The sequence below is a fragment of the Verticillium dahliae genome, genomic scaffold (assembly GCF_000150675.1).
Source record: "Verticillium dahliae VdLs.17 supercont1.7 genomic scaffold, whole genome shotgun sequence".
Classification (NCBI taxonomy): Eukaryota; Fungi; Ascomycota; class Sordariomycetes; order Glomerellales; family Plectosphaerellaceae; genus Verticillium; species Verticillium dahliae.
The window spans coordinates 829,668-852,567 of NW_009276917.1; the positions used below are offsets into that span (position 1 = coordinate 829,668).

Sequence of the window (22,900 nt, forward strand, 5' to 3'; positions counted from 1 at the left end):
TTCACTATAAAGTGGACTGTTAGGACGCACATGCCGAGGATGAAAAAGATGGAGATTCGGAAGGGAAGCACTTGGGCGGGGTTTGTGGTGTGTCGAGAAGCGTCGGGTCCATGAGGAATGGGAACAAACAGTGGCGTATATTGCAGCCGCGGCCAAAATGGTGATGGAATATCCAATTGCTCTTGGTGGTTAACTTTGGTGTCTCCATTACGCTCGAAACAACTTCAGTTACCGGGCGGATAGTCAAAGCAGTTGATTAATCTCTGAACATATGCCGAAACTCGTGGCCGTAAATTCCTTTTCATGCTCCCCAAGCTATATAGGTATCTCATAAATCGTAACAAGCACCCTCTCTGGAAGCCACAGTCCGCTCAAAACCAGTAGCTCACCAGACTTCCCATTTTGCGTGCTTCCCAATGGCACACAACCTATTGAAAAGGGCATCCCGATATGGTAGACTGGTGACAATATACACAGCCCCCTTTTTGTCGACGATCCTGAGTGCATCGTAGACTGGGCCATCCGTCGCCCATCCGGCAGCCAGCTTTGCCTTCATGCCATATCCAGAGTGCTTCCTGAGCTGCTCAATGTCCTCAATGTTCACCACCCAGAGCGTCTTCAGGTCCTCCTTTTTCGAGATGGGCGTACGGATGCTGTACTTGTTAAATGCCAGAAACGGCTCGTCAGCTGCCGAATTGACGTATACGTACCCAGCTGTCCCCTCATATCGGGCGCTGAACTCTACGGGGCCTACGATATGTGACCCTCTCTTCTCCTCCTTTTCTTTCTTATCCGGCGGCAGCACACCAACGCGCTGCTTAGCATGGGTGGCACCCGTCTTTGCGCGGATCTTGTCGACGACAGCGGCAGCCTTGACGGCTTCCTTGGCGCTTCCCTTGAAGATATTGAAAACCTTCTCACGCTTGTTGCCGTGGCCCACGGCCTGCTCGACTTCTGTGTCTTCGCCGCCGGCATGGTCTGCTTGCGCAGCATCGTGGTCGGCTGTGTGCTGCAGCTCATCGGCGGAGGCGCCAAGGGGCTGATCACCGGCCGAGGCATCAATAACAGTCTCGTTGATATCGATAGGTTCATCGGGCGGAGGCTGGTGGACACGCGCTGGAGGAGGAAACGGGGCTCGATGGGCCTCACCGAGGCGGAGCAGTGTCAGAGCGAGTTGAAGGTCGGTGGGGACGCCCCTGAAGATGGTGCTGGGAGGTTTAGCACGGTTTCCGGAGTGTGAACTTGATCCGAGACGTACTTGTTGAGGTGAAAGTAATTAGTCCAATCGTTGCCCGCCAAGTTTCTAAGGGCGCGGGAGACGAGGGGTTCGCCGAACAACAAGACACCAACGACAAAAGTCAGGGCCCTGACAGCGACATCGCGTGTAACCAACAGCGACAGTGCAGCCAGGGGCACGAGATACCATGCCAGTCGAATGCGGTGGTTTTGTCGATCAAACGGAGGGGTCGGTACCAGAATGCTACACACAGTCAGGATTTTCACGGCGCTCGAGCACGGGAGAATGATGTACTTGGCCAATCTCTCCCAGGTATCGGACGTCAGGATAAGGAGATGCAAGAGCGGCGTCATCTGGTGCCAGACCTGTGGTGCCTTTAGCAACAGCACCCCAGAACACGAGCACGCGGATCAACGCACCACCTCCTCCATGGGTGCCTTCGTCTTGTCCTGAGACGGCCGATCCATACCCTCCGCCTTGTCTTTCACGACGGCCATGGTTGTCACATCAAATTGCGGCTTGAACCCGTCCCTGCTGCCACCCTCCTGCTCGAAAGGCGCGCCGTGAGGGTCTTGTCCCATCATCAAATTGGTAGCGATCGCAGCGACACTCGTCACAAAGTTACTCGCTTCGTTTTCCACAGCTTCACCCTTGAGGTTCTGTGGGGCGCCGGTCGCGGCATCGGTCGACCCGAGGGTGCCGGCCATGGGCTTCGCCACGCCGCCGGTGGTCATGTCGACCATGGACAGCGGTGCCGGCGGAAAAAGCACGACTCGTACCCGGGGCGAGACGACGAGGGCAATGGTTGCGACGATGAGGAGTGGCATGAGACAATCAAGTGTCCAGGCGGCAAAGTACGTCTTGGCGGGTCGTCAGCACTGTAACGCGGCCAGGGATACAGCAGCATGGGGGTTTATTTACGAGTCCAAATGCAGCTGTTCTTGCTGGCTCACGCCATGAGCGGAGTCGAGCAAGAGTCTTGACGAGCGCAAATAGTCCGAGCAGCTGGTGGCATTGCCCGAGTCAGAATAAATGAAAATGGCCCAGGACATGGCAGGGGAGGGGAGGCAATCACATACCATGCCCATGTACAGCCTCTCCACCTCACTGCGCAACTTGTTTGGCGAGCACTCTGAATCCCGGGCGACGACGAGATCGAGGCCTCCGTAGGGGACATGATCAGTCTTTTTGAGTTCGTACACTTCCTGTCATGGGTTAGCACCGATGGTTCCCGTGGCGGGCAAACGGGAGAGCGCCAAGCGGCTGTGACCTTATTCAATCTTCGCACAAGTACCCAGACATCCTCGTTGTGCATGCCTTTGATCCAAGGTTTGGCGTCGTGCTCTGGCTTTTGATTCCAACCTAGGTCCAACACGGAACCATCATCGCTTGGCGCTGCGGCCGTGACCGCTAGGACGTCGGCTTTCGCCAGACTATGCGAGTACGTCTGTGTCTCACGGTGGGCCATGTTGCGAAGATTCGATCCAAATGGGAGAAAGAAGTGCTGTAATAAGCTACCTTATTCTGGCATGGAAAGCATTGGCGGCGTGTCCAGCTTTGTTGCAATGCCATCTTGTCAACAGTACCTTATGAAAAACTTATAAAAGAGTCGACGGGCGAGAAGGTCCGCCAACTCTGCCAGCAGCCGGATTGAACCATCACTGAGAGTTTGGAATGACGTCCGGGCCTGTCATCGACGGGCCATACGTTCCAGCGTGGGACAATTTTGTATCACCCAACGTGGATGGAAATTGTCCCGCCCCTGACTGCGGTGCGGACAAGTGAATTCGAGTCATCTGGCTCGCCCCTCGGAGTTTCTTGTGTGTCGCGATAAGGGAACATTCGGGATCCAGGTTACCCCCGGCTTGCTACACGTGTATTGCACTGCAATGACAGGCGTCTGTCCGTCCGTCTGGTATCAGATCAAGCCCGAATGGCGCCCACATGCCATTTCATCGGGACTGAGTTTCCAAAAAAGACACGACGCCGCAGCAGGGGCAGCGGGGCCGATGACGAGTTCGAAACCGATGATCGCCGTGGTCTGAGCCAGGGGGAGGGGAAGAGATGGAGGGATTCCCCCTCTCGAGCTCGAGGCGTGTTCGAGCCAAAGAGGGTCGATGACATAAGCTTTGGCGAGAACATGGTTGATGTTGCTGCTGTGCCTGTGCTCCCTGTTCTGTAACGTGCAGCTGTGCCGGAGATGTGCTGTGCTGTGCTGTCCGTGCTGTGCTGTGCTGTCCGTGCTGTGCTGTGCGCTTTGGTGCTATGCGCCTCCTGGTCGCACTTGCCTGCTGCTCCCTTCTTCCTGCTCGTGATCATTCCAATGCCATCGCTCCTCGCTCTTCGCTCCTCTGACCTTTCCTCTTTCGCTGCTCTTGCCCCAGGTCATGATGCCGTCCAGGCCAGACGGCTGGAGGGCAGGTGCGCCCAATGAACGTGGCACTTTCCTTCCATTTAACCATTTTCAGCTCAAATCTCCCCTCCCGGCCTCCCGATCCGTACAAGGGCTTTCTAGGTCGGTCGAGTCTCTCAATCGTCAAACACGTCCAGCTCGCAGCTAGCAGCCCAGCCCGCCATGTGACGAGAAGCCATTCCGCACGTGGCTGCAGCCTCGCCTCCCCATGAGGATTAGAGTCGGGAGCCAGGGCCCGAGTTGTACCACGAGTGAGACACAGAAGCCCTCCCCCCCTCCTTCCCTCCTCCACCACTAGCATGCGAAGCGTCGAGGCAAATGTGCGAGGCAGGGGAATATGATCAACAAAAGTCAGGGAAGGAGGGGTCGGGCCAGAAACGAACATGGGCGGGGCCAGGACCCAACCTTGCCAACCAAGATTTTCACTTGTGCGCGGGAGCGAGGCGGGCTGCGCCGTCACGGGCCTGCAGATGAACACGATTAATATGGCTCTTAAGCTGTTCTTGTTTTGTTCCTCCCCCCGTCCTCGCTCTCTCTTTCTCTTTTGCTGTGCGTGGCCCTGCCTTCCTTCTTAATCGAGATTGAGCCCGGGCCCCACCCCTCGTTCGCTCTTACCCTAGCACTCGTCGTCAGACCAGTCGATCCCGGCGTGGCGGGTAGATGGGACGCACATGCCAATTTAATCAATTGCTGCTACGTTTTGGAAGGAAACCAAAAAAAAAAAAAAATGGGCACCGTTCTCGACATCATCACCACCATGCCGAGAAAATCAATCAGACTGGCTCCATCGGGGTATATCCCATCGCTTGATTAAGCTTTTAGCGTGCCGTCCCACCGTCTCTGATGAGAAGGGGTGAGAAGAGGGACCCCGTGGAACCACTGGCAGGCATCAACGAACAGGATGGGGCCCGCTCTTCTCCAGTGTGGTCTGCCAGGCACAGACAGCTCCGTCCATCTGCCGGCTGCACGCATCTGGAACCCTCTAGGCTTAGTCTCATCTGAAAGCGAGCTTACAATTCGCCCGGGGACGAGGTTGAAGGACGACCGTGGTGGGCTGGAGTGGTGGGGCTCGCCTTGGCGGTTGGTCGACCCAGAGGCACCAAGCAGGGGAGATCGCGGAGAAGGTCTCCATTCTTGGGTCACCGGCGGACGGGAAACCGTTGCCTCCTCAGCGCCAAGGCGACCAGGGAAAGGCGCGCCTCTCCTCCTCCTCTTCCTCCACTTCCTCTTCCTCCTCGCTTCGCATCCAGGACCGGGGTGGTGGGAAGAGCGAAGATTGAGAGTCAGGGTCAGACTCAGCACACACTTTCTCCTGTGGCTGTGTCGAGACTCGGCGATGGGGACCTTTGAGGGTGAGGGGCTTTTCGTCTGATGGACCAGACCGTTCCTGTATCGGAATCAGTTCGATATTTTCTGCCCAGCACCTGCGATGGGCGCTAGATGGTAAGTAGGCTCATCGAGGGTGGGCAGGAGAGAGAGAGAGAGGGTTTCAGAGATTGGTCGGTTTCAATCTAGGTGCTAAGTGGTAGTGAGATCCGATGGTAACCTGCTAATGAAGCGTGACAGCTCGTTAAGGTCAGTAGTTCGCAGACGGCAGAAGAAAGGCTTAGATGGACGCTGGCGGGTGCGCTCGACCCTTCTGAAGTGATCGATTGCCGAAACCGAGTCAGTTTCCGATGGGATAGGCGTCATACTTGCTACCACACCAGGCGAGTGAGCGAGCGAGTAAGGAACAAGCAAGCAAGAGGAGGCAAGAGAGTGCTCCCATGTTGGAGACCAACCGGTCGGTCAAGATGTGCCGCTGGGCCAACCCTACGGCACCGCTCGTCCGATGCTGTGTGCAATATGGCGTACAATATCGAAGCATAAGCAAGCCTTTCCTCGACAGTCATAACTATCTCCGCGCCACCAATCACCCATCACACACCAACAGTAGTGCAGGGGGGGGAGGGGAAGAAAGGTGAGGGGAGGGGGCCAAGAGAGATCGCCTTTGCCAGGGCTTCGTAAATGGGCATGTCTTGTCTACCAGGCGTGGTCAGATCCTCCCCCCTGCTCGCCGGTGAACCGGGTTTCCTCGTGAAACTTCCAACGCTAATCACAAGCCTCTACAAGCAATCCCCAGCAGACAACATCACAAGGTGGACCTTCGGGCTTGGCTCACTCAACACTTCGCGGGGTCCCCGGGCCTGGATTCTCTCTGTGTGTCTGCTATGCAGTCTGCATGCTGTCTGCACGTTGGCCCTCGTGTGTGACTGGCAATTTGGGGCGTTCCCCTTCACTCTTAATATTCCCAGCGAATCCCCCTTCCATGCCCCTGTTCCCTTTCCTCTGTTTTGCCCATTTGCCTTTCGACATCAGAAAGAGAGAGATCAAACTCACAAACTCTCCCCTTGGATCATTTCGCCCTGGCCCCGTGCCGTGTAGAGGGCGCCGCCTCCTCGCTACCACGCGTTGCCTCACCACCCCTGGTATCGTACTCGACACGGCCGCTATGTAACCATGCATCTCACGGCACGCAAAGATGTTGAAGAGGCTCATACCTTTGTCAACCCATGGACTGAACTGAACGCCGGCCTCTGGTCGCTCTTCGCCGGTGCGACTATCTTTTTGGCCCTGCGACTCTGGGTCAAGGTGACCCGTCGTCACGGCCTCTGGTACGATGATTATATCCTGCTCGTTTCGTGGGTGAGTCGCGCGACCTCTCATTTTCTCCAAACTCTTTCGTGGCAGCTCTGCCTCCGCACTTGCTGGATACGGGCATCTCACTGACACGCGACACCCCAAAGTGCATCTTGCTCGCCAACAATGCTTTGATCGTTCATCAGTTCGCCACGGGCTACGTGCTCGAGAACTCGGCCATGGAGTGGGACGATCGCATGCACATTCTCATCAACATTTCATCATGCGGTACCCTCATCGGCCAGGCCCTGACCAAGACAGCCTTTGCGGTGACGCTCCTTCGCATGAGCAACCAGTGGCAGAAATGGGTGCTGTGGTTCTGCATTGTCACCATGAACCTATACATGGTCCTCAAGGTCTTGTTCCAGTGGGCCAAGGTGTGCGACAAGAACGGCTACGACAACTGGTATCGCCTTGATTTCTGCATCTACTGGAGCTTCCGGGACAAGTTTAAGGAGGGCGGCAACGGTTCGTGTCTTGCGCTTTCGGCCAAGCAGGATTCGAATTTGCTGACAGGAGGAAACAGTGTACAACATTATCATGGATTTCGTCTTTGCCTGCTTCCCGTGGCTGATCACGCGATCGCTCGAGATGCGAAGGGTTGAGAAGATCGGCCTCAGTCTGACGATGAGCTTAGGCATGATGTAAGTTTATCCAGCGACCTGAAACCCGGCGTACCATTCAGTGCTGACACTGCAAACAGTGTTGCCATCGTGTCAGCCATCCGTGTGTCCTGGAAGGACAAGGGCAACGACCGCGACGCGTACTACATCTGCAAGTGTGACGACGATTGCCACCTTTGGCGACATTCTTGCTAACGACATGCCAGATCGCAACGGCCTGTCTCAAGTCTGGTACTCATCTGAAATCACGGGCACCATCATCGTGCAGTGCATACCGATCCTCCGACCCATCTTGCGCGACATCCACGCGACACTGACCTCGAAGCGGCTCAACTCATCGGCCGACGCGCGCAGCACTGGCGTCTGGGGCAGCAAGCTCGAGACTAAGAGGGCATCAACGGTGATCATGGATGCCGACCGCAAGGACAGCGAACGCATGGAGCTGCGCGAGATCCCCGAGGAGGAGTCGGCTGAGGAAGACTGGAAGGAGAGGCACACGTCATCGTCGCCATCAGAAGCGACATCAGCGACACTAGTATCGCCGCGGACTGACGCCTGGCCGTTGGGCAAGACGTCAGAATCTGGGACAGCTGGGACACCCGGATCGAGGAGTCTGGAGGCCGAGCCGGACGGTGCGTCGAACTATTCGAGTGTGGGATATGATGTTGAACAGAACGGACTGTCAGCGCCGCCACGGAGGATGTACCTGTAGTGTGTTTTTGATGTATTTAGCGTGTTTGTCTGCTTATTCTTTGAAAGAAAAGAAAATTTCTATGAATGTTGATCTACTGGTCAGACCTTAGTGATTGCACAGCATGTTGGAAAGAAATCAAGAGACAAAGGACCCCTGGCGATCGATCTGGCAGCCGTCGTGGGATCGACGCAGTGAAGAACGGGAGGGGCTCGATACTAAGAGCAAGGGTTAGGTCGAGAGGAGAGGGGTTCCGATGCTTTCCCATGACGCCAATCGCCATGTCCTAACCCCCTCCATTCCGGTTGATGGATGGTCGCCAAGATAGCCGAGCTTTAACGAGGGGGGTTTCATGCCGGAATGTTGTGTTGTGAACGAGAGGCTGAAGACGAAGGGCAGCAAGCGCCTGATGACAAAGCCACGGTCAGGAACGTTGGCGCCACAGAACGCCTCAACCTGACCAAGTTCGACGGGTTTGATTGGCCATGGCTCAACGACAAACGACAAACGACAAACGACCCCCTCGACGATAGCTCGACAAGGCGAGTTTGAACCATACATCAACCCTTTGATCGTGTACAATGAACGGACTATGGCCAGATGAATAGGTCAAGCCCTCGAGGCTAACGCCCTGATCGTATGCCGCAACATGAAAACCCTTTAAAGGAGTCCCGAGGTCCAGCCCCGTCGTCCATCGACTGGAATGCCGACGTTGCCAAGGCGAGACAGGGAGGTGCCGGAACCGATCAGCTTTCGCTTCAACGGAAGACCATAGCCTGTCAGTCGCGAGACTGGCATGTCAAGGGTCCTCCTGGATCAGGGAAAACCGCATACTTGGAACTCCCCAGCCGTTAGACGCCTTCCAGGCGTCTCACCTTGCACACCTATTGCGGTCTCTGAGGCGCCCCTGTTTCCTGTTTCGGGCCGCCATGAGGCTGCCACGATGGCCGTTTTCTCCCCAGCAGGCGTCGATTGTGTAGTAGCAGCTTGGTGCACAGCACTTTGCATTCCCTGCGGTGGAAAATGATTCAGCTGCTCTGGCCACCGGTTCGGGTTTGTCGTGCACTGCTTCACTGCACCAGCGTCATGCTCCATTTCATTAACTGCACTTGCCCAGCCTGCCTGGCGTCACGAGGCCTGGTCTTCAGCTTTCTTGGTTCCTTCCACACTCCCTGTTTTTCACGTCACAGTTTCTTTGATTGGAGCCTAGAGCCGTTGGTCTCTCTCCATATCGTCCCAGGCCAAGAAAACCAAGAAAAGCCTTACAGGATCTCCATTCTCTATCAGGTGGCCTGTCGTCTACACAGCCTCCTGTTTTTCTTTTCCTCTTCATCTCGTCATTCATTTAAGGATTCGTCCGTTCTCCTTCCTGCTTCCTTCCTTCCTACCACGGAAACGCAGAAGAGACTCGTATCATCATCAGTGTCATAACACCACCACTGCGAGCATCAACCTGAGGCGCTCGTTTTCCCACAGCATTCTTTCACCTGGTCATTGTCGTGTATACTGTCTGTTCTCTTGTCTCAACACAGAACTCAGCAACCTATTCTCATCGAGGAGCCCGGCAACGAAGCAATATATCAAGCAATATGCATCTACAACATCTGACTCTCGGCCTCGGCGCCCTCGTCACCGTCACTCACGCCCAGCAGCAATATGTTCTGCACGACAACTACGACCGAACCAACTTTTTCAACGAGTTCAGCTTTTTTGACGCGCCCGATCCTACCAAGGGGTTTCAGCGCTACGTCAACGCGTCCGAGGCCAACGACCAGTCCCTGGCCGGCTTTGCCAACGATGGCGTCTTCCTCGGCGTCGACTACACCACTCCAGGCGACAACCGCCGTTCAGTCCGCCTGACCTCGAACAAGGCTTATGATGGCGGCGTCTTCATCGCCGACATTGCGCACATGCCCGCCAACTCGTGTGGTGTATGGGGTGCCTTCTGGATGTTTGGTCCCGACTGGCCTCACGGTGGCGAGATTGATATCATCGAGGGCGTCAACACGCAGGAGAGCAACAAGGTCACCCTCCACACAGGGCCCGGCTGTTCCATCACAAACGAAGGCACCGACCCCTCCACCACGCTCGACAAGAACGACTGCAACGCCGGCGAGGCCTTTGTCGGCTGCACCCAGCGCACGGCCAGCAACCTCAACTACGGCGACGGCTTCAACGCCATTGGCGGCGGCGTTTACGCCGTCGACTGGACGCCGGACCACATCTCGGTGTACTTTTTCCCGCGCGGCGCCATCCCCGCCGACATCGCCGCCGGCACGCCCAACCCCGCCACCTGGGGCCTCCCCGTCGCGCGCTTCAACGGCGGCGAGGGCTGCAGCATCCCGGACCACTTCAGGCAGAACAACCTCGTCTTCAACATTGCGCTGTGCGGCGAGTGGGCGGGCAAGGTCTGGAGCGAGAACCCCGAGTGCTCGGCGCTGGCGCCGACGTGCGACGACTTTGCGGCGAACCACCCCGGGGCCTTTTCCGAGGCGTACTGGCTGATCAACTCGGTCAAGGTGTACCAGCCGGCTGTGTGATTGTAGCGGCTGACTCTGGGGAGACGTCTTGTTCGAGTCTTGGTATTTGGAACTCTTTGCATTGTAGCGGCTAGGGGGGCATGGCATTGGGAACTCGGCGTTTGATGATTATGATGAGGGATACCCCGTACTTTCGTTTTTATTTTCTTGGCAGGTACCTGCTTCGGCAGAAGAAAGATGTAGTCAATCCACAGACCGGACATTGAAGTTGCAATAGCAAAAAGCAAAAGTGAGATTGTGCCTCATGGTGATAAAGTTGGTGAAGATTGATGATCATCATGTTCAATTCTCATGCCACGGATTGTAGGCAGCAACACAGTGGGGACGTGACCCGCACTGTGTCGTTGGAAATTTGTTGGGTTTGCCATACGACTTGACCAGGGCATACAGTGTTCAGTCATGCTCTGACTGTACCTCTCAAGGCAACTGCAGCCCAGCCTTCCAATAGCACTCACTCACCTCAACAAGCCAACCTCATCCAGCAAGCATTGCTAATCGTTCATCCATCGATCCATCATCTGCCATACTTCAGTTTTCACTCCTTCACTGTTGCAGTTGCGCTCGCGTAGCTCAGAAGATGGCATCCCGCTTTCATGGGTACATTCCAGTGGGATGCCTGATTGGCGACGACATCGTCAATCCATCACGAAATACAGCGCCAACAGTCCTCCACAACTGGAATATACCAGGAGAAGACACGTCAGTGAAGAGCAGGACGCCCGAGGGCTGCGCGGTGCCTCCGAATATCCGTGCTAGGTTCTCGCTCCGAGATGGCCTTTCACGTCTCTATGAATCAAATTGGATCCGATTGGAGCACATTGCACTATCCGGCTCAGCAGAGGTTCTCAGAGTATACATCCTTCCCGACGACGTTGACAACAACAATGTCCCGAGATCAGATGTCAAGCTGCAGAAGGACCGTCGAGCCCTCTTTACCATGCTCGATTTTTCTCCAGAAGCGTGGAGCGGCAGACCTGGGACAACCCCTCGATCAAGTCCAGAGCCCGCAGAATCTACCACCGAAGAAGAGCTTTCTTTGCTAGAGATGTTCAATAACATTCCCTCTCCTGACCCGGACCCGGACACGATTGTTGACCCTTCCAGGCGGGAGTCAGTCGACCAATTACTCGTCAGCAAAGTCAGAGGTCTCAAAACATCACTCTATCCCTACCAGCGTCGATCCGCAGCCTTGATGGCCATGAGGGAAGCTCAGCCTGGGAAATCGCTCGACCCTCGACTCCTCCGAGTGAAAGACCAGGCCGGAGAAGATTGGTATTACGATGCCGCGGCATGTGTTATCCTGCGAGAGCCGCGCTACTACGACGGCGTCCAGGGCGGCATCCTCGCCGAGCAGATGGGCGCCGGCAAGACCCTGATCTGCCTCGCTCTGATCCTCGCGACCAAGTCTCTGCCAACACAGGTCCCTGCCCATTGCCTCCGCGACCGCACTGAGACGGGCCGGATCAGATCGCTCGCTGACATGGCCGCTGCCAAGCTTACAGCCGAAGGATTTCCATGGAGATATTACTTTGGTGCAGAGTCGGGCTTGGAGCATTCGGCATGTGTCGAGGTACTCAGTCGCAACCCCGGCTTTTACCGGCTGCCCTTATCCAACACTTCCCGGCGGGGTCGAACCAGCACCGAACCAGCGGATGCAAGAAAGATCACCATCAGCCATTCTTCGCTGATTGTTGTACCAAACAATCTGCTCAAGCAATGGCAAGGCGAAGTCAAGTTGCACACAACGGACAGTCTCAGCGTTCTTGTTCTGCACGACAAGGATCCCGTACCTGCCGTCAGTGAGCTCGCGCTCTATGATGTGATATTTCTCACGCACTTTCTTCTGGAAAGGATGGTCAGAGCTGGCACGTGGGAAGAGAACCCCTTGGGAGGCATTCTCTTCAAGCGGTGTATCGTTGACGAAGGCCACAAGCTCGGCAACTCTACCCATAACGCCCGGAGTGATTTCCTCCTCGGACTTGACAACATCCACACATCGTCCAGATGGGTTGTCAGCGGTACACCCTCCAAGGGGCTCTATGGAGTAGACGAGAAGGACCCAGACGATCAAGAGGCTACCAAGCTGGAAGCGGAGCAGTTGCGAGTCACGGAGAAGGGCGATCTGGCAAGGATAGGAGCGATAGCGACCCTCTATCTCAAAGCCCGCCCATGGGCCAACAGCGGCCTCCATGGCAGCAAGTCGCCCTGGTCCGTCTACGTCATGCAGCCGAGACACCTCGCCAGTGGTGCCGGCCGCAGTACGGCGCTGCGGGCGACGCTCAACTCGCTCATCATCCGGCACCGTCTCTCGGAGCTGACACATGTGCTTCCGGACGTTGATGAGAAGACTGTCTTCCTCGACGGCTCCTACCAGGACAAGCTTTCTCTCAACATCTTCTCCATGGTCATCGTCGCCAACGCGGTGCTGTCGCAGAGGACAGACGCCGACTACTTCTTCCACCAGCGCAACCGCAAGTTCCTGCTTCAGCTAGTACACAACCTCAAGCAGGCGTGTTTCTTCGGAGGGTCCTTCTTCTCGCATGATGAGATTGCCACACCTCTCGAAACGGCCGTCACCTTTTTGCACGATAGTAAAGTGCCAATCAGCAGCGAAGACGAGGCCCAGCTCCGTCGGGCTATGGATGTGGCGAAGCTCGCTCTTGAGAATCCTCTCAAGAGCCTGAGTAACGCTTTCCACGAGATGCCAGTCTACGTCCGCAATTTCCTTCCCGGCGGCGCAGGAGCAGGGTGGTCCATTGACCACGCGGCGGACGACCCGGTGTGCACAAACGCCCCGCTGATCATGGCCGCGCAGAAGCTCATCCGCCCCGCTCTCAGTGATGAGACGGCCCTCAACAGTCTCCTCAACGGAGGATTTCTCGCCGCAGGCCGGCGGCACCGCGATCAGGTTGAGTCGGAGGCCAAGGAAGACAGCATCCCTCGCGGGTCGGCGGCGGCGGCGGCGGCGGCGAGAAACAAGACGCTCGCCGGAAAGACGAAGCTCGGCGACGACCAGAGCCTCAAGAAGCTGCGGACGAACGCGGTGAAAGCCTCGCTTGGATGTGAACAGAAGCGGAGTGATGCTGATGTTGTGATCCCCGAGGCGTTTGCCAAGGCGGAGCTCGTGGCTACGGCGTCGGCGAAGATGACGTATCTACTCGATGCAATCATTGAACATCACGAACACGAGAAGATCATTGCCTTCTATGAAAACGAGAATACGGCGTGGTACATTGCTAGCATGCTGGATGTCGTTCGTTTCCCCACGTCTGGATGACAACAGTACGATAGACGCTGACTGACTGACATGTAATAGATTCAGATCGAATATCTCATCTACGCCAAGACGTTGACACAAAAGCGAAAGTCACAATACATCAACACTTTCAACAACGACACCAAGTTTCGGTATGTTGGCTGACACTCTTACATGTCCGGATGCTAATGGGAAATGCATCACAGTGTCATACTCATGGACATAACGCAGGCTGCATATGGCCTTGACATGCGGGCAGCGTCGCGCATCTACTTCCTGAACCCCGTCCTCAACCCCCAGGTAGAGGCACAGGCCATCGGTCGAGCGCGTCGCATCAGCCAGCAGAAGGCCGTTTCGGTAGAGACACTAGTACTTCGAGGTAGTATCGAGGAGGTTATCATCAAGCGCAAGCACAAGATGAGTCAAGCAGAGCACACCAAATGCAAAAGCATTCTCGATGATCGGCCATTATTCAACTACATCCGCAATCCTGGATTCCTGCCAATGCCAGAAGGCCAGCATGAAGGACTAGCGCAGACAGCATCTCTGAGGCACCCACAGCCAATCTTCGGCAGGGGCTTCGGACGAGTTGTGCACCCTGACGAAGACCTTTGGATAACTGATGGGGCTATACCCCGGGCCACGGTATTGGATGAGACGCCTGCACGTAACGGGGCCACAGGGACAGCGAATGGACTGGCAAATCGAGCGAAGCGGCCACATGGCGCGGTCATGAGTCCCAGGGAGCCGGGTGAGCCAGAGGGAGAGCAGGCAGAAGAAAGCGAGCCGGTCTCAAGGCGCATACGCTTCGCCTGAGCTAAGAAGGAGAGGCAGGGTTGGTTGGTCGAGTGGTTGGAGGAAGAGCTTGGATCCGCGATCTCACCGTGCTGTCTGTGAGATTAGAATGTGTTTGCAAGCTAGGCATCTGGCGTTTGCTTCATAACGAGCCGGGGGCGATGCCTCGAAAGAGGCGATGCCTCGAAAGAGGCTTTCATCTGATGAGTATGATCTCGCTTCCGATGGCAGAGCAAAGTCTCGACTCGCCCCTTTCACGGAAAGAGCCGGCGAATCCCAACAGGAGCAGCGGACCCTCCCAGCCTTCCAGATTATCGGGGCCGTCGACCCCACTGCACCGCGTACCTGCGTTGACGGGCGATACTAACCCAGAAGCAGAAGCGCCGGCGCTTTGCCACACAGACTTGGGAGGCAGAGGGTACGCCTTGTCGTTCGGCTCGGTTGGCATGGGTGAAGGTGAGGAGAGTGCGAGATAAAGGTGATTCGGTGCAGCCTGTCCGTCGAATGGATGAGCACATGGTTTGAGGTTGGCCGCCGGGTTCCAAATTTGGCGTGACCGGACCATGGGTTCGTGATGAGCTCGCCAGAGGTGCGATTCGCTTGGTGGGAAGTCCGTGAGGCATGATGCAGCTCGTTGGGTGGGTAACTGGCTGTGCATGAGGATGGGGCTGGCTGGTGCGTAAGCTCGCCGCATGGTTTGGGTGTTGTGCATCCGCCTAATGGTTAGCGCCGACAGCAGCGAGGAGGTTGGGAGTTGGGAGGAGCCTGGGTCCTGTCCCTGAAAAGACCAGAGAAGAAGATTTGCGGTGATGGGTGGTGGAAGGGGGGGCGGACCACAAAGAGGGACGTGTGCATGACCACGGTGAGCAGCAAGTCAAGGGTCTTGGCGGAGCGCATGGTTGAAAGAAGAAGGTGATTGCTTGTCTCTAGGTAGGAGCTGGAGGGGATGATCTGGGAGGATGAGATTCGAGGGACTTGAGACTTGCCCCAGCAGGCACGCCCACCTAGATGCAAGGAGGAAGGAGCTGTCGAGTCCTCGACTGTGGCTGCCTTAGGTAAGGCAACGGTTGCCCGGCAGACGCAGGCAGGACCTTTGCCAGGCCTTTGCCAGGCCTTTGCCAGGCCTTTGCCAGGCCTTTGCCAGGCCTTTGCCAGGCCTTTGCCAGGCCTTTGCCAGGCCTTTGCCAGGTACCCCGCCCTCCACCAGAGCTTGTGCCCCCACTCCGTCAACAGCTCTTCTGTACATGTACATAGTGCGCTTCGATGGCGCGCCTTACGCACCGCGGTGGATATCTCTTCCAACATCTTGATCGTCATCACGATGTTCCAAATGCCATCACATTATCCCATGTCATGGCCCCATGTGTTGCCAGGGCCAACCCCGCTCTGCTCTACGCCCGGACTCGCAACTCGGCCTATTCACAAGACGCCAGTCTGCGAGTGCAGCGCTACATGTTGGACAGGTTGAGTTTCAGAAGGCATGCCAGAACAAGAAACTCTCGCCGGTAGCCCGCCCTGGTGTCGAGGCCAAGGAGGGAGAACTACTGCTTATGGCCTTTGGAAGGGCCCTATCTTTGAAGCTCTCAAGGCCCAGCACTAGACAGCTTCCAACACGGCCATCACAGAGAGTGCTGGAGCATCCAGCCCCGAAGCTGAGCAACGCGCCGCTGGTACTATACCGTGCTGGCATGATCTACAGCATCGAGAGACAGACTCACGAGGAGATGCTTTGCTCAGTCATAGCGCCCAAACACGCACATGCGCATGAGACTGCATCGAGAAGCTACTTGGGTCACCCATTCATCGTCAGGTCAGCGGCAGGAATCGTCTTTGCCCCATATCGCAGCTAGGGTGGCAGTCCCAAGCGCCGGGGTGAGAGTGGGATGTAGACGCATCGCGAATCAGCGCAACTAAACCTTCCAGCCAGCCTCTCGTTTTTCGGCCTCTCCACACCACACGACCCTGCTTTGACTGCCCGGTCCTGCCAACCCTTTGCCATCACTGCAAAGGCTCCGCCCCGTCTGTAGTCTTGCTTTCATGCTGACGACATCTGCCTGAAGTCGGCATGGGGACGGGTCTGGGCTGTCATCCAAACGCCGCAGTCGTTTGAGGGTATATAACTCTCCATCCCCGGCCTCTTATTCAAGCACGGCCGAGACCCGCCGATACGACCCTGCTATTGAGTCTGTCCCCAGACTGTCCTTCGGCGAAACCGTTCAGTCATTCATTACGCTTTTCTTATACTGCCAGGACGTGTATGCCATTTGGGAGAATCGGCCTTTCATTTCTTTCTTCACCTCGGCTGCATCGCCCAAGCTGATCGATGCCTGTTTCACGAGTGTGTCCGTAATAACACAACCAGTCAGCACAAGACGGCGCAACGACAGGTCATATCCCATATCCACCGCAACCATGAACGGCCATCCGCAATACTACCTTCACGATGCCCACCGCCAGTACCACCAGCAGATGGAACAGAAACGCCGCGGCCACCAGGCTGTGCTGTACCGCAACTCGCTACCCGTGCTCGACACGAAGCAGATCGAGGAGCTGCAGCGGAACATCGAAGCCGGCTCATTTGGTCTCAAGAGTGGCCAATCATCGGTTCGGTAAGTCTTGTGTGCTTCTCTTCTTCTTGTCTTGTTGTCTTGCGAGTGTTTCATTGGCTCTTGCCTTGCTTTCGCTGTTTCGACTCTTTTCGTCTACACCTTCACACCCAATTACCTGCCTGGCCAGGCCGTGGTCGGTGTCGGGCCAGTGACCGGCCGAGTACTGTACGACCCAGATGACAGAGGAGGAGGCAAGACTGTGAGGATCATGAAGCCGGGGTCAACAGAGACCGCCAGGGTGTTTAGTTGAGATTGGCGTCTCTCCTGTTGTCTCTGCATCCACTCACCGCCGGTCGCACTCCATCCAACGGTTTCCCCATCAGTCTAATCACGAATCCCGTTTCGAATGCCGCCTTCAGCACCTGGTCTCGCGTTACATTGCATTACTTTTCCTCCGGGCGGGAACCACCTAGCGACTACCACGTCCCTCAGGGTCTCACTTGCACTGCCCTTCAGGACGATCATTACACTCGACTGTTTCGCCTCATCTTGAGATCTTGAGGACATCAGGACATCGACAGCATGCAGGCAAGCCAGCTCATCATGACTGCAACAGCGATGCGCACGATGACCGTGTGAGGGACTTACTTGTTTGTCCAGTCATCCTGGCATGCCAGACGCCGAGCGAGAAGGCCCAAAACTTCATGCAACTTTCTCGTGTTGCTCGTCACCCGCCCCCTCTACTGGGCCGCTGGGCCACTGGGCGAGCGCGCCGAGCGCCGAGTCCACCCCTGAAAAGGGGACCAGGCCAATACGGAAGCTCGCAATTTCCACTAGCGACAAGGGCTGCTTCGACGGCCGAGCCAAAACCTCCAGCTCCCACCCCAGAGCCTTGTGCTAGGGCCGCCCGATGCCCACGAGAATGTCTTCGCCAAGTGGCCGCCACGGAGCTTTTCGCTCTGTTGTGCAGGGTTCCTCCGTCATCCCACAGGCCCTAAACTGCAACGGGGACGAATCTCAGAACATCTCAATCGAGAATCTGAGCGCCGGTCCCCGGATCCTTTCCTTTCCTGCCCCCCCCCAGGCGCGCTACCGCACGTCCGCCAACACCTACTAGCATGGGGGTTTGGCCACGCGCCGAGCCTTGGGAGAGATGGGATGGCAGAAACGTGCACGGCAATTTGCCTGTCTTGCTTCTTCTTGTTCCCTTTTAAGTCATCGAGGCATCCCCCTGCACTTGTTGCTGTGCCGGCACCTCTTGTCTCTACTGACGCTGACGGATGACTGCTCCGCGAAATATCTTTCTGCTTGCCCTGCTCTTTGATATCCCGCCTGCTTGTGCTTGATGATACCATCTTTTTTATTTTTTGCATTGCATTGCAAGCGCCAACTCTCTGACATTACACCTTGTGTAGCAAACCTCGCAAACTTCAGCACAAAAGACGATACTCTGCTTCGCCGGCCACCTTTTACAACCTCAGAGATGAGAGCCACCTGAACGTGCCCCCACAATCACGAGATTCCATCATGGCTACCACAACCATGCCCAACCGGGGTGCCCCATCATATTACGGTGCTGCCACCGAGTTTTATCCCCTCGAACTTGATCAGCCTACCACCGGCTTCATGACAAGGTCACAGCGCCCGAACAACAGGGTCCCAAGATCAGCTCCTCCAGGTTTTGACACTTCGCCTCTGCACCACAAGAAAATGGGCGGCCCCTATGATCCAGCAACACTGAATCGGCCAAGGAAGCTGTCGTCAACCGTAACGGTCACGCCAATCATCACGCCCAACAGCGACGACACCAGGTCGAGGAGTATGCCGGGTCACGAACAGACCAGTGTCCCAGCAAAGCATGCAACACCTTACACAGCATGGCGGCCGGAGTTCCGACACCAGCAGAGTCCCGTTAGGACCGTTTTCAGGACGCACAAGAGACAGCCCGGCGAGCTATTCGCCGCGCTGCCTGAGGAGGTCTTGGGCATGGTCCTGGGCCAGCTGAAGGAGTCTCACCTAGGCAAAGGCAGCGAAAGCTGCGCGACGTGCTGGATGAGAGACTTGTCCTCGATATCAGTGGCTTCGCGCAAATGTCATCAAGCGGCGAGGATAGCATTGTAAGCTTCTCGCGCAGGTCCACATGATGACCGCCAGCTAACCGTGCCAGGTATGACGACATTCAATTGAATGGAACAGACTCGTCTGCCATGAAGAAGCGACACAAAATTGCCCACGGCGCCAGGCTGGTCCTTCTGCGCCGTACATTGAGGGCCAACCCCGAGCTTGCTGCCATTGTCCGCACACTGAAGGTGCCCAGCCAACCTATCAGCTCCACTAAGGAAGAATACCACAACCTCATCGCCACCATCGTTATGGAGTGCCCCAATTTCGAACGTCTCGTCGGCCTCCACCCTCGGTACGATCACACCTTTAGTCGCCTCTTCCATGCTCTTTCCACGCGGGTGAACCTGAAGCAGATGGACTGGATCATCGACGCACCCGTGCTCCAGGCCCCGCAGCGCCCAGGATCGCGCCCTGGCTCTAGTTCTGGCAAGTCAGCTGGCTTGAAAATGGAGCGCAGGATAGGGCCCCATGGCGTGCTGGAGCCTACTGAGTGTGCAGCGTTTTTCGACTGCCATGCCAACTGGAGCAACCTGAAGACCTTGTCCATACACTGCCTCCCAGGAGCAACTCTTGCGCCTGGTGGTCTGATTGTCAAGATCCTGGGTCAGCTCCCCGCTCTAGAGCACTTGTATCTCTCCAGGCTGTCGCATGCCGCCTTCAACGACCAGACGCTCTCGGTGCTGCCGCCTCTGAAGACCCTTTCCCTTGCCCATACCTCGGGCATCACAAGCGCAGGCCTTTCTGCCTTTGCGACGTCGCAGGCTGCGCAGGGCATGACGAGATTGACTCTTCGTCACGTCAACCTCGACTCTCTGCCAGCATTGGTCCGAATCTTCTCAAACATGCGTTATCTAGAGGTCTTTTCTCTGGTCCAGACGTTCGCACCGACACTTCCCGAAGACACAATGATCTGGCTCATGCCATACCTCGCCTGTTCTTCGCTCCGCAGGCTGCATTGGGACATCACCAGCCACTCGGCTGCCGCAAGCGCTGCCGACGCCATCCTCGCGCGCAGTATCGCCGCGCACGGGTTCCCGTCTCTCGTGGCCTTGCGGGCCCCCACGGATCCAGAGGGGATATTCCAGTCGCTCTGCCGGCCAGCCGAACGCGCCGAGATTGCAAGCGATCGCTTCCGCACCCCGGCGCAGAGTGCCGAAAGGCAGAACACGTTCCCCATGGGACGAAGCAACACCCTCGCTTCGCTGACCAGCTCTAGTAGCAGTAGCAGCATCAGCAGCGGTGCGAGCATTGGGGGGAGGAGTCAGTCGCCGATGACACCGATGACGCCTCAGACGCCGTTGACGCCCTTCAGTCCATCGGGCGGCAGCTTCCTCCGCGAGGCGAGCGATCTGCGCGAGTCCCGCTTGGCGGCGCAGGGACGACTCGAGGCGGCGCGCAGTGCACCGCGGTTTGCGGTGCAGGTCGTCGACGAGGAGGGTTCTACGGTCGAGGACTATGAGATGGCAGGCTTCATGGGTACGATCGGCAGCCAGATTCGCTACGACTCGATGCCTGATGCCGGTGCGCGGGACGAAAAGGGTGGACTCGTGGACATGGACGATGTCATGGGCGAATGCGGCGAGGACATCAGCGAGCGTGAGGGCTGTTTCGGACGGTGGAACATGAGCACGAGCGGTAACGTGGACCGCCGGGAGAAGGAGAAGTGGTGGCATACGGAGAGGGGGCGATGGACGAATGTCGAGCTGGCTTGATGCCGCTCCGGCGAGCGAGAGGAAGACGGTGATTACTGACTATTAATAGCTTATTTGGATGCGGCACGGGCATAGGGCATGGGAGCGTGGATCTGGACGGAATATGTCTCATGGCTCAGAAATGGGCAATCTGATACCCGGCATCTTGGATGTCTGCTGTCTTGATTTTGATAGCACTTGGCATAATACTACGACTGAGAACAGTCTGATGACAGATGGCGGTTGACTTTGGTGATGCACGTGATGGTCTATTTGTTTAGGAAGAGACCCTGAGAGTCCGAACATGTCACAACTTTGATCTTCGCTGTGCATGCCGGTTAGATTGAACATGATAACCTTGACAGGCCCACGACTAGCGGTTCTGCTGTAGGGAGCGAAGAGCTCAAGCTACAGTGGGGAGACAAAAAGAACGACGGATTGCCGTTATGAGAAATACTTGTTTGACTTTTAAAATACTATTATAAAATAAGTAAAATAGACGTTAGTGATAAATAGTAGGAGCTATAGATTCAGTAAAGTTCTATTAGTATTATTAACATTATTACTTATAGTCTTCTGCAGAATAAGTAATAGAGGTTAGAAAACTATCTGTTTTTGGTGTGAGATCGGAAATCCGTCGTTTTTCTTGTCGTATGACTGTACCTACCTATGGTCACACGGAAGCAGATGCAAGCGTCACGCAGCGCGCATCACGCAACGGTGTATCGCCCCCACCCTGACACGGCCCCACATGGCTCAGGCACCTCCAGGTTCCCCACCCGAGCGTCCGGCTCCAGGCACCGGACCTGTGACCTCACCTCTACACCTTCAACCCCAAGTGACTATCTCCGTGCATAGCTCGCTCAAAGCTGTCCGTCGCCCTTCTTTGTAACCTACTCTCTCATCTTTCGAACCAACATATTCTTTGTCAAACCAGCCTACAAAGGGTGCACATCCCTTTCCCTGCCCCCCCCCCCTGCCCCAGGCTCGAGGCCTCTCCTCCCCTGCTCCCCTGCCCCAGGCTCGAGGCCTCCCTTCCCACTCGACCCGCCACCGCCCGGCAAGCCAGATACAGCATACTGCACAGCACCGACAGGGGCGACTTCAGCTCGGAAGCCGGAAGCCCAGACATGCCGTCCAAACGCGACCTCCGCATCTTCTGCTTCGGCGACTCCCTGACGGCGGGGTACTCTGGCTTCGGGAGCTCCTACACGCCGTACTCGGAGGTCCTCGAGACGAAGCTCGCGGCCGCGTTCCCAGACGCCGACGTCCGGGTGCACGAGAATGGCATGCCGGGCGACATTGTCTCCGCGGAAGCGTTCAACAGGCGACTGAGGGCCGAATGTCAGTGTTTCCATCTCCCCGACTGCTTCACAGCCATCTTGACAAATGGCAACGTGGACTGAAGCGCCTGCATCGTAGTGGACGAGGCCAAGACGCCGTATGACTGGGTCGTCATCCTCGGCGGCACAAAGTACGTCGTATTCCATCAGTCATGTCTGGGCCCACAGGGGATCAGAACGGGGAAGCGGGCTTGCTGACACGCGCAGTGATATCGCGTACAAGATCGCCCCGGAGACCATCGTCGACAATCTGAAGGAGTCGTATCGCATCGCGCTCGACAAGGGGAGCAAGGTCCTCGCGCTGACGGTGCCGGAGACGCATGCCAGGGCGCCGTGGGTGAAGGATGCGCGGCGGGCGGTGAATGAGGGCGTCATGGCGTATGACGACCCGAAATCGTGAGTTTCTTCACATCCCTTTTTTTTTTTTCCAGCATGCCATGCCCCTCGCGTTGCTCGGCCTCTTGTTTACTACATACACTACGCTGAGTCCGCCATGACGCCGCTGCATGGGGCAAACGGACATTACCCTGCCGACTGCCCTACCTACTGCTGCCCCTTCCTTCCCACGCCCTTCACCCCCATCGCAGACCGTTGCAGGCCCCGGCATGATGACTGACAACGACCCCAAAAGCTACGCCTTTGACCTCGCCTCGGCGATCCCCTACTTTGCGCTGCCACCCCCGAAACGCACCCTCTACTGGGACGACGGCGTCCACCTGACGCCCAGCGGCTACGAGTGGATGGGCGGCCACGTCGCCGACGCGCTCATCAAGATCATGATCGAGGAGGCGACGGCAGGCACAGGGGCCGGCGGCAGCCAAGGCACGCGGCGTGCCAGGAGGATGCTGCGGTACGCCAAGGACGAGCTGCTGTTCGAGGAGGAGACGGGGGATCCGAGCCTGATTCACGAGGGCTATGTCATTGTGCGGCTGAAAGACTTGGATTGAACGGTTGCTCCT

At 56.7% G+C, this 22,900-nt stretch overlaps 7 protein-coding genes across 7 annotated transcripts; 6 read left to right on the plus strand and 1 right to left on the minus strand.

Annotated features, from left to right (window-relative positions):
• Positions 1 to 385: 385 nt before the first annotated feature.
• VDAG_04340 (uncharacterized protein) lies at positions 386 to 2,705 on the minus strand (the record flags this gene model as incomplete). The annotated part of the gene is made up of 6 exons (XM_009650787.1): positions 386 to 653; positions 711 to 1,208; positions 1,259 to 1,602; positions 1,657 to 2,097; positions 2,317 to 2,442; positions 2,532 to 2,705. 6 exons carry the CDS (start codon positions 2,703 to 2,705, stop codon positions 386 to 388), a joined length of 1,851 nt encoding a protein of 616 aa, XP_009649082.1.
• A 3,280-nt stretch (positions 2,706 to 5,985) lies between these two features.
• Positions 5,986 to 7,664, plus strand: VDAG_04341 (uncharacterized protein; the record flags this gene model as incomplete). The annotated part of the gene is made up of 3 exons (XM_009650788.1): positions 5,986 to 6,335; positions 6,437 to 6,797; positions 7,159 to 7,664. The coding sequence occupies exons 1-3, from the start codon at positions 6,150 to 6,152 to the stop codon at positions 7,662 to 7,664; spliced, it is 1,053 nt and encodes a 350-aa protein (XP_009649083.1). The 5' UTR covers positions 5,986 to 6,149.
• A 1,470-nt stretch (positions 7,665 to 9,134) lies between these two features.
• Positions 9,135 to 10,183, plus strand: VDAG_04342 (mixed-linked glucanase; the record flags this gene model as incomplete). Its single annotated transcript, XM_009650789.1, has 1 exon — positions 9,135 to 10,183. Exon 1 carries the CDS (start codon positions 9,233 to 9,235, stop codon positions 10,181 to 10,183), a length of 951 nt encoding a protein of 316 aa, XP_009649084.1. The 5' UTR covers positions 9,135 to 9,232.
• Positions 10,184 to 10,760: 577 nt separating this feature from the next.
• VDAG_04343 (uncharacterized protein) lies at positions 10,761 to 14,255 on the plus strand (the record flags this gene model as incomplete). The annotated part of the gene is made up of 4 exons (XM_009650790.1): positions 10,761 to 13,226; positions 13,287 to 13,436; positions 13,500 to 13,591; positions 13,646 to 14,255. 4 exons carry the CDS (start codon positions 10,761 to 10,763, stop codon positions 14,253 to 14,255), a joined length of 3,318 nt encoding a protein of 1,105 aa, XP_009649085.1.
• A 4,055-nt stretch (positions 14,256 to 18,310) lies between these two features.
• Positions 18,311 to 20,619, plus strand: VDAG_04344 (uncharacterized protein; the record flags this gene model as incomplete). The annotated part of the gene is made up of 2 exons (XM_009650791.1): positions 18,311 to 18,900; positions 18,951 to 20,619. 2 exons carry the CDS (start codon positions 18,311 to 18,313, stop codon positions 20,617 to 20,619), a joined length of 2,259 nt encoding a protein of 752 aa, XP_009649086.1.
• Positions 20,620 to 21,349: 730 nt separating this feature from the next.
• On the plus strand, positions 21,350 to 22,341 carry VDAG_04345 (uncharacterized protein; the record flags this gene model as incomplete). Its single annotated transcript, XM_009650792.1, has 4 exons — positions 21,350 to 21,486; positions 21,536 to 21,942; positions 22,021 to 22,072; positions 22,149 to 22,341. 4 exons carry the CDS (start codon positions 21,350 to 21,352, stop codon positions 22,339 to 22,341), a joined length of 789 nt encoding a protein of 262 aa, XP_009649087.1.
• Positions 22,342 to 22,425: 84 nt separating this feature from the next.
• VDAG_04346 (uncharacterized protein) lies at positions 22,426 to 22,888 on the plus strand (the record flags this gene model as incomplete). The annotated part of the gene is made up of 1 exon (XM_009650793.1): positions 22,426 to 22,888. Exon 1 carries the CDS (start codon positions 22,448 to 22,450, stop codon positions 22,886 to 22,888), a length of 441 nt encoding a protein of 146 aa, XP_009649088.1. The 5' UTR covers positions 22,426 to 22,447.
• Between the last annotated feature and the right edge of the window lie 12 nt (positions 22,889 to 22,900).